Source organism: Vicia villosa, linkage group LG1 (assembly GCF_029867415.1).
Source record: "Vicia villosa cultivar HV-30 ecotype Madison, WI linkage group LG1, Vvil1.0, whole genome shotgun sequence".
Classification (NCBI taxonomy): Eukaryota; Viridiplantae; Streptophyta; class Magnoliopsida; order Fabales; family Fabaceae; genus Vicia; species Vicia villosa.
In genome coordinates, this window is record NC_081180.1 from 61989920 (window position 1) to 62000896 (window position 10977).

General features: G+C 32.4%; 1 protein-coding gene across 1 annotated transcript; it reads right to left on the reverse strand.

Moving 5' to 3' along the window:
- Nucleotides 1-7705: 7705 nt before the first annotated feature.
- Nucleotides 7706-10531, reverse strand: LOC131639385 (caffeoyl-CoA O-methyltransferase-like). Its single transcript, XM_058909887.1, has 5 exons — nt 10376-10531; nt 10185-10264; nt 9932-10076; nt 8334-8465; nt 7706-8206 (listed from the first exon to the last, which is right to left on the reverse strand). The coding sequence occupies exons 1-5, from the start codon at nt 10451-10453 to the stop codon at nt 7913-7915; spliced, it is 729 nt and encodes a 242-aa protein (XP_058765870.1). The 5' UTR covers nt 10454-10531; the 3' UTR covers nt 7706-7912.
- Between the last annotated feature and the right edge of the window lie 446 nt (nt 10532-10977).

Sequence of the window (10977 nt, forward strand, 5' to 3'; positions counted from 1 at the left end):
AATGTCTCCTACGTATACAAGGGGCATGCCACGTTTCGCCCAATCAATCTGGGGCAATCAAATCAAGATTCCAAGAACCTCTCAAATGCCAAACAGCCAAAGGCATACACCCCAAGTGGGTTTCAAACTAGTTCTCGATCAGTCAGGGGCATCATACTAAGTACTAGGGGCATGTCACCCATAGTGCATGTCTCATAAAGTCCTCGCGAGGCGAATCTCTCCAAAGTTCCTACTAGCAGGGGCAAGTCCAGCTTGACATCTTGATCAATACTCAGTGGTGTGTCCTAATCAATACAAATTCAGGAATGGTAGTTACTATAATACTGGGGGCAATGTTCAAGGCATCCATGCCTTCCCACAACTCTGGCCTCACAGGATCATATCCCTACAGGGCAATCAGTAAGAAGATACCTTCAAATGTTCTCGTCCCAACAAAGACTTAGTTCCTTAACAGAGTTTACAAATTCGACACCACCGTTTCCCCGAAATTTTTCTCTTCTCCAAACAGGGTTATTCACCTCTCTTATCCCCATTCAGATTACGTCAAAATCAATCATTCAAATGGTCAGCCCCAAGCAAAAGTCATAAATCCCCAGCTTACTTCTCCGAAACCAGACCAGACGTCAAAGTCACAAAGACATAGAGATTTATTTTCTCAATCAAGATACTCCAAATAGCATAAACATATTCATACATTGCATACATCACTTTATAATAAACATACAAGTTTCTCATTGAGAGACTCTTCATGTAATACATACATCATGACATTGCATATTTCTAACTTTGTTTTCAGGTTCCATCTCGATAAGCATTCCTCTCAGATATAATCAAGCTGAAGATTCATTCTGACAAGTCCTTTTACATTCCAAAACTTCATCAAATAACTTATCAACTCTAACGTGCAAGCATTCTCTATCAAGATATGGTCTAATGTATGATCCGTTCCGGTATTCTCAGTCAGATATGGTCTAATGTATGACTCGTTCTGACATTCTCCTTCAGATATGGTTTAATGAATAACTCGTTCTAATGTCCTACTTCCAGATATGGTCTAATGTACGACTCGTTCTGGTATCCTTCCTCATATATGGTCTAATGTATGACTCGTTATGACACCCTCCAACAAATATGATCTAATATTCTCCTTCAGATATGGTTTAATGCATGACTCGTTCTGACGTCCTCTATCATATATGGTCTAATGTATGACCCGTTATGGTATTCTATTTACAAGATCTAATTCTATCATCACGAACGGTGTAGACGCGATCATTTCTCCAAGATCTAATTCAGTTACTACGAACGGTGCTGACACGATCAACCTTCCAAGATATAGCTCTATCATCACAAACGAGGTAGACGCAATCAACTGTCAAAGTCTAAATTCTATTACTACGAACAGAAATGACACGATTAACATTTGACAACTACTTCTCAACACTTCAAATTCAGATATAATCTAACGTACGATTCATTCTGACTTTAAAAACTTATCGAGACAGATGGCATCTTTAAGCCCATCACAATCAAATCCCAAGAATCCGGATGGAATCTTTAAGCCCATCTCCGACAATACTCTGCTTGGATGGCATCTTTAAGCCCATCTCCTACAAAAAGTCCCTACTTCAGCTAGGGCAAATTCCCTGGGTATTCTAGTGTTCAATCCTCTTCTACCTTCAGATTCTGACAGGCACACAAGCCAATCTACATCCTCAGGTATAAGAAGATTGAACAGGGGCAGCTGTCATAACCCAAAATTTTCCCATCATATTTAATCATATTTCAGTCCATCTGACTTTCAAATGCTCAAAGATCTCCAATTGCTCAAAGCTACCTACCTCCTAAACGAATGCCTTTGAACTAGGGTTTTGATCTTCTCAAAGAGAAATCAACTTCTGATACCTCAAATGGGTCCCATGGCCTCTCATATGCTTCAAATTATCCTCATGCCGAGTTTCAAGCTCTGATTCATAGGATTGCTCAGTCAACTGCTCAAATGATCAATAGGCGACTAGTTTGACCTAAAAAGTCAAACTATGGTCAAACCACAATCAAAACTCCTGATTTTTGGTCAACATCCTCATTTTGAAGTATCATTCATCATTTGATCAAGGATTGGTCATGATTCATCAAGGAAAGCTCAGAAATCAACCAAAGACAAGTTGCTAAATTAGGGTATCTAAGTAAAAGTCAAACCAACTTTGACTGATCGTATCTCTCTCGTACTTTCTCAAAAATTCTCTAAACAAAGCTCATTCTCAAGGAAATTTGATTCTCTACAACTTTCATGTTGTGCCTGAGATCAAGAAATGCTTCCGCAAAAGAGATACACGTCAAAACATTATGGGTCTTTTGAAAAGTCAACCAAAAGTCAATTTTTTTTAAAAGGACATATATTAAGCATCAAGAAAGATTTTGACATGAGACCAAAAAGTCTGGTTAGAGGACTCTTCAAGCTTTCTAAAAAGTCCAAGAACACTAAAAAATATGGGAAATTGAGAAAGTTAAAAGATGTGCAAGTTGAGCAATTTTCAGGAGGTGTACAAAGAGAAATATGGTCCAAAATGATTCTTCTTCTAAATGGACTTGGTTTCTTTTGTTCTAACATCATCTTAAGCCCATCCACAACCATGGAATATATCTTATATTTTTATTTGTTTTTATTTACTATTTTATAAATTTTATTCATTAAAATCATAATTTAATTAAGTAAAATTATAAAAATAATGAGATAAATTATATGGTTCCACTTTTAATCATCCAAGGGCCCAATTAACACCACGAGGGAGTCAAAAAATCGTGAAAGCTTATTATGAGGAGAAATATTCAAATTTAGAAAGATTTTGTATAAAATCTTTTCCAATTTTCATGTTACTTGGTTACCTAAAAGCCCAAGCCTTTTGTTGCCCTAATTTGATCCTATATATTCACACAAGTGCTTGCAGCCATGAGGGGACGAAATTAGGAGAAAAATGACAAGGGTTTTCAAGTTACAAAGTTCACAAAAACTAGGGCATGAGCCATGATCTTCTGCAGCGATTTTCAACCACTTACAGTCGTCCTATTTTGTTCCAGAGGTATCCCAGGATTCGCAGGTTGTTCGCTATGAAACTATCGTAGCAGAATCGCAGCTATTGGCCTGGCTGAATCGTAGCAGTTTTTGTGGAGAAGAAGATGAATAGTGGATCCTCACACGCGGCGTTGTATGATTCGTTGGTCAGCCAGTCCAAATCTGTCCACTCGCGTGTCAGCGTGTTAGTGGCTGGTCAACAAAATCAATTCCTCTCTCCACCATCAATTGGCTGTAGCGAAATCCAGTGGGCCCAGCTTGTTGAATTTGTCATTCAACACAGGTTTTGCTATTTATTTATTTGATATCATTAAATTTATGACTAACAAGTGTAGCACGTTTGGCAAGAGAAAGGTGAGTGTATCCTACCAAACCTGGGTTCGATCCCAGGGGTACACAAGAATTTTTTGGTGTTTATTTGATTTCAGTTCTAGTGCTTTGCCTCCCTTACATGCCTACGATACACCCTCCTGGCCAGCCATCCAGATCAAAGTCATCAAAGATCCAACGCCCAGAAATTGCAAGCACACCATGGACCATCACAAGCCTACCATACTAGATTCCAGCTAAGTATTTCTTAATTTTTTTTTAACTTTAGTTATATAAACAATTTTATTTATGCTTCTTTTCTTTCCTTTTATTTTAACTATTTTTATTTATATTTTTATTTTAATAAATTAGTGTATAAGTAAAATTATAACTTTTGTTTTTAATCGAAAACCCGACTTTTATTATGACATTAAAAATAATTGTATTTTTTTTGTTCCTTAAGCTAATAGTTGTTTTGGGGAAACAATTTAATTTTTTGGACTAATTAAATTTATTTTAGGTCTTAAACCCTTTAGGTCACAATAAGTTTTCTTGAATAAACCGGTTAGGTTCAGGGGTAGGGTTTGTAAACTTTTTAGGGTTTATAGATCTTTGATCAATTAAGGTTTGTAGATCATTCATACACTAAACATTTCTCTTCTTTGTGCCCAATTTTCAGGGTTAATCAAGACCTTTCAGTCACGCGCCCTATCAGATCAAAAAAAGCTAAGTTTTCTAATTTCTCTTGTTTAAATATCATTTTGTTTCATTTTATTTTATTTTGCCTTTTAATAGGGTTTGCCTCAATAGCCATTGAATCTGTAATACACTAACCCTTGTTTATTTTCCTTTTAATTTTCAGAGTCGATTGAGAGTTGGAGGAAGATCAAGGCATTCAAGGGTTTATCTTAATTATTGTTCCCTCTTATTTTCTGTCTTTTATTTCCCCTTCCCCGCAGGTGTTTATTGTAAAAGGACATTATGTGTTTCTGCCTTTATTTTTTAACTGCGTGGTTAGTAATCCTAGGGAGTGCAAGCCTTGTTTAAAACAAATTAGCTCACTAATTATAAGATAAATAACTGAATTGAACCACGTGATTGTGCACCCACACACCTTTAGGGTAACCCTTCTTGTTGCCTGTTGCCTTGTCACTTGCTGCCTTGTTGCCTTAATTTTGTTGCCTAAAAATAGTCAAGTCCCTCGATTCCGAGGATACCTAAAGCAATGTTGCCTTCAAAGTTATTGAAACTCCCTCGAGGTTGCCTTATAAAGAATGATTGTCCCTATTGCTAAGGTATCCTCGCATGATGCCCAATTAATGACTATTATATCCTTCCCTTAGACTACCTGCCCTCTTTATGGCATGGGACAGTCTTGTGGCGAACGATTGTTCTCGATGACCTTTAAAACATCCAATTGAAAGACTTCCTGCCCTCTTATGGTATGGATAGACCCTTTCACCCGAAAAGCTAAAAGAACGTTTTTTCAAACTTAGGGTAGTTGCTACTAATTGTTTGCTCTAAATTCAAAACTCTTTTCCCACTCTTTTCAAATCAAATTAAAAAAGACTACGCTTATTTACAAGCTAAAGTTCTTCTTCGAAAATCTTTTCAAACATTTCAAACAAAGTGAGCTAAGCAATTAAGAGTCCATGGATAACCATGGATGCAAAGGGTGCCTTACACCTTCCCTTTGTATAACTTACCCCCCGAACTCAAAATCTTTTCAAAAGGTCTTTTTCTGTTCTTTTAGCCTTTCTATAAATTGGATAAAATAAAAGTCGGTGGCGAATCTTGCTTACCGCGACATTTCGATATAAAAGTCAGTTCACCGTATTACAGTCACTAATATTTTTTGTCTTCTTTTTTATTTTTAATCCTCTTTATTATGTTACAATTTTCTTTTATTTTTTTAAAGCTTTTAATTTTCTTTCAATTTTTAATTTTTACTAAAATTTTCATATTTTTTTATCGTTTTAATGTATAATATATTTATATAAAATTATATGTATATACATTTAAATATAAATACTACAATATATGTTAAGTGGTGTAGTGGCAAGTTCTTATTAAAATACGCCGAGGTTACAAATTCGGTCACTAAATTCCTCGCAAAAGCTTAGCAACTAGCACTTTTCCAATCGAAAAGTAATGGTCGCTAAACCGGTCTCTAAATGTTTTAGTGATCGATTTTTAAGCTTTTAAGGTCTCTAAGTCGGTCAATAAAAGTGAATTTTCTAGTAGTGTAATGAGGGAGAGGAGATCTCAGTTTTCTCTTTTAGTTTTCTACCTTTTTTTTAAAATTTTGAAAGTTTTGAGAATGAGACTGAAGAGTGTCGTCCCCACTCTCTTTTGCTATTGGCCTTTATACACTCTCAATTTCCTCGATTCTATGAAATACTCAAATGGTTATGGTTTTTTTAATTAACATAAAACCAATTTTTCCCTTGGGTTCTATTAGGTGACCAATGGAATCTTAAATCTAAGTAAATGGATCTAAAAAAACAATTTAATTTTATTAAATCAAACTAATGATTTTATTTTTTTTTAATTATTTCTTACATTATTGGAATTAGAGACAAACTGAATAAAGGACACTAAGTCGAATGAAATGTAACAACACGCAGATGCAAAAAAAAACGAACACACCAGGTCAAACTATATGTAACGTAGACCAGTAAAACAAACCAATAATGTTTGAGTATTGTAATTAAGTACCCGTATGAAAAGGCTTTAGATGTATTAAAGGTGAACATACAGATAGCTGAAAAAATAACAGAACACAAGAAAATGACCTACGCGCATCGTAGGTCGTAAAACAGACAGATACAAGCCCAAACTTAAAAAAATTGTTTGCAGATTTTAGACACGACCGAAAAATGAATCAGTTGGTCTGTCTATAAAACTTCAATTTTATTTTAAGCACAACAACACTTGTTGCTTGAAATTTTTAAAAATTCTTGACAAATTTGGGATATGAAAATTGCAAGTATGAAATGAGATGTTAATTGTTGTTCGAATATGAGTTGTGATTGTTATTACTGTGCTTCATGTATTCATGTATATCAGAGAGGAACCAATGACAATCTCATGTTCATCGAGGAACATGGTTCATAGAGGAACCGAAAATATGCATAATTTAGTAACATAACTCTGACGTCCAAAAACTTTGTACCATATGCATCTTGGAGAGGAGTATATTGCATTATACATTTGCATTGTGATTGTTTTTGTTGTTGTAAATTATTGTGTGATAATGATAATTGATGTTATTGTTATTTGAAAACTATCCTTGTTGTTTTATACACCAATAACATCTGTGAAATTATTTTCACCCCCTGGAGTATAGATAATTAGGTATAGGAGTGGATTATTGTTGATATGAAGGATGGCCTTGAAAACTCTTCATTTATTTGCCGCTTTTTCTGTGTTACTTAGTTGTTGATGGTGCTCTGATCTATAACACTAGGATTGAGACGTTATATTATTTGTTATGATGTTGTTGTTTTTGATTATTTATTTAATCAAAAATTTATTTCAACAAGACAATTTTAAAGTATGTTAGAAATTAAGTTCTGGTGTTGTTTTATATTTTATTTTGAAAGGGTGTGTTTGTTGAGCATGTGTAGCACCTGTTTTGGAGAAATAATTATTTATCTTTTATAAAAATATTTTCGAGATTTTAGGGGTGTTACACACAACACTGGCACTACCCATCAAACCTCTCTACAGGGAAGAATCAGATAGCAAAAAAGGTGTTGTGTGAGTTTTCACATTTTTAATTAATGGAGAATGAATGGATGCCAACATGAACCGATTCACATACCAACAACTCCCTGCGATAAATTACATGAAGCATAAAAGTTATTTCAAACCAAACAAACCTAATGCAGCATGACACTCACGCATCACATGCACACTCCAGCGAACTCACGTTAAGGCGCAAAACCAAATTGCAAAAAAAGTGTAAAACGTAAAATGACGAGCGTTGAACTCAAATTTCGAAGACGGAAAAAATTAAAAAGTTGGTAATATATTGTGTATTTTGTTGCTTAATGAAGTAGTAAAAAAGATTAACAAATTATAAGTAAAATAAAAAATTAATAAGATATATTTATATGGTTAATCATACAATAAAATTGATTGATTCCACAATTTTATATTAGTCTTACAAAATAAACATTTATACATTTTAAATATATACTTTTTTATAATAAAAAAAAACATTCTTCATCATATTTGTGAATATGTAAACAATACAATACAATGTAAGTGTTAAATATTGTGTCAAAATAACATTACCGATATTCATATGACTAAATGTAAATTACAATGAGTAAAATCATTCTTAAAAATTACTAAAAAAATAAAATACAAAGAAAATGAACATTGACATTCATATTCAATATTATTCATAACATCATAGATAATAAAGATATTTCTTATAAATTTTTAGCAAACTCCATCCTCCATAACCTTATTATTAAAAATTCAAATTCCCCAAACAATGAAATGAGCACATAGGAGATATCACTTGATGCGGCGGCATAGGGTGATCCCATCTCCTATAGAAACCAGACAAACCTCAAATCTTGAATCTTGAGCTATATACTTGTTAAACTCAATCACATATTCACGTAAGTTCCGAATGGTTTCATAAATAATAGTATCAGGTGGAGCCACCACTGATCCACACCATAAGGTATTATCGTATCCGATCAATCCTCCAACTTTAACAAGCTCAATTACTCTTTTGTGATAGTTTAAGTAGTTATTCTTATCAGCATCCACAAAAATAAAATCAAATGCTCCCTTGTTATTTTCCTGCAAACATACATCTTGAAGAAATTAATTCTAAATCTATAATATATACATGGATGAAATAAATTAAGTTGGAAACCTATTGAAGAAATTAATAAAATAAAGTTGGCAGGAAAGGATGCAAACATACATCTTGAAGAATTTCATCTAAAAGATCAACAGCAGGTCCTTCTCTAAATTCAATCTTGTGATCCACTCCAGCTTTTTTAATCATGGGCAATCCCAATTCAAAGTATTCACGACTAATGTCTAAAGCCAATATCTAATAAAATAAATAACAACAAGATACACATTAATTTATGACTAAAAATAAGATATTTATTGTATTTCCTAGTAAAATAAACAACAATGAATTACACAAAGGTGTTTGTTTCAAAGATTCATAAATGACTTCTAAGAATAAATTATCTAGAAATAAAAATATAGGTCATGCCAACGAGTGTCTCAGAAACACAATTTAAGGATTTTAAATATAACAATTATTTTTTAAACTTGCAATACAATGAATACAAATATTTTCAAGAAAACATACCTTTTATTTCTTAGAAAAGTCAATTATTTTAATTTTCATTACATTAAATACAAGTATTTCATAACTAAACATATTTTTTTAGACTCTTAAAAAGCGTTCCGGAGACACTCATTAGCATTTCCGTAAGTATATAAAAATTTAATTCTTAAATATTTTCTTAAAATATGTTTAGCATATAATTTGTTATTTCCCGGAATAAACATTTTCACTTCTCTCATTGGAATAAAAACATGATAACTATGAAAGTTATTTTATTTCAAAGAATATTTATTTTTAGAAAATAATTTTTTTCAACCTTATAACAAATTCTATTTAATATCCATGTGGTGTACTCCTTGCCGGTTAGATGTATAAAGAGGTGAGGCGAGGTTTGGTGTACTCCTTATAATCAAACTTTTGTTTTTATTGAAATCATTACCCATTTGAAAAAAAAAAATACCCATGTGGTGTATTTGGCGTCTAGTTTGGATATTTGGATGCTGGATAATCGGGTCAAGAGATTGAAGAAGGGAATTTCGAGTAGGATTTAGTTGGCAGTTCTGTGGTGTATTTGGGGCAACAAGAACGACATTATTTTTAATGATATCAAACCTTACGTCTCAGATTTAGTGTGGAACATTAAACTTAAGGTGTGCAAGTGGACTATTGTCGGTAAAATTCCTCATTCCAAGTGTAACCATTATGATTTTTGCAAAATTTATTTGTTATAGTTTGATTAGTTTCAGTTGGTGGATAATACTTTGTCCGAATTTTTTTTCGTCTTTTGTAAGCGGGTTTAAAATATCCCTAGTGCTCTCTTTATATCATCTCTTACTTATAAATTAAATACCCATGTATTTTTGAGAATGTAATTTATAAACTTGAAACAAACACCCCAAAATATATTTTAACTAATTTTATCAAATTAAAAACATTATCTAATTAATACTCCTTCAAGTCTTTATGGTAAAAAGTTATTTTTGAAATTATTAAATAACTAATATAGTGGATCTATATAGTAAATTAGATTTTGGTCAAAAAAAAAAAATATAGTAAATTAGATCCATTAATCATCCAATAAATTTTAAAAACAGATTTTAGTCATTTATTTTTTTAGAAGCTTAAGTATCTCTTTTTTTTGTGCTCCCTGCTATGCTTCTTAGTTGTTTGTGAACCCTTCAATAATTGCACGGCTTAAAGATATGTTATAGGCTTACCGTTCCATCAGAGGGGAGAGCAAGAGCAGTGGAGAGAAGAGAGTAGCCAGTGTACACACCAATCTCCATTGTCTTCTTTGCATTCATCAGCTTAATCAACAAGCTTAGAAACTGTCCTTCATCAGCAGGTATAAGCATAATGCCCCTGTTAAATACAATTAAGAGTAGCGTAAACTTTTTTATTATCAAAATTAGTAAAATAAAAATTAATATTTTAAACAAATAAAACAGAATAGAGATAATATAATCTTACTGAGAGTGTATTTCTGTCATCTCACGAAGCTCTTTCAAACATGGATGCTCTCTCGGAAACACATTCGTTTCAAGTATATACTGAATCAACAACACAAGAGACTTATAATACATAAAAATATTTTGAATAAGTAACAAAAAAAATTGAAAATTATAGTAAAATAAAAAAGAAAGAAAGTGAAGAGTGAATACATTATAAAGTGCATCACTGTTAAGGAGACCCTTGTAAAGGGCAGGTTTGTTTTCGATGACTTGGTTTTCCTCACCCATCTCTTCTCTTCTTTTCTTGATTACTCTTTTTAGGATTATGAAAAGCTAGTTCTCTCTCTTTGAAGAATAAAACCTATAAAAACTGTTCTATTTATAGACAAGCTGATTGATTGCGGGGCTACGAAGGTTGGATACTTTAATTTGTTTTGAAAAAGTAATACTAACTTTATACTATAAATAAATATAAATTAAATTAAATAATATTAACATAAAAAAATTGGGAAGGTAGAGTTTCGGTTGTTATCACTTGTAAATATCTTTTTCGTTTTTTGGTTATAGATTTTTAATCCGTGTAGTCATATTTTGTCCTTCTTATAAATATTATGTCTGTTGACCAATTAATATAACAAAATTAAAAAGGAGAATCCAATTGAAAGTTTGAGAGACATAAGATTTAAATATGGCGTGGTGTAGAATAACCTAAAAAGCTTAAATAATTTTTAAAATTTTTTTACATGTTCTAATATTATTAAAATTAAAAATAAATTAGTGAAAAATATTTTCTTAATATTCACGAAATTACT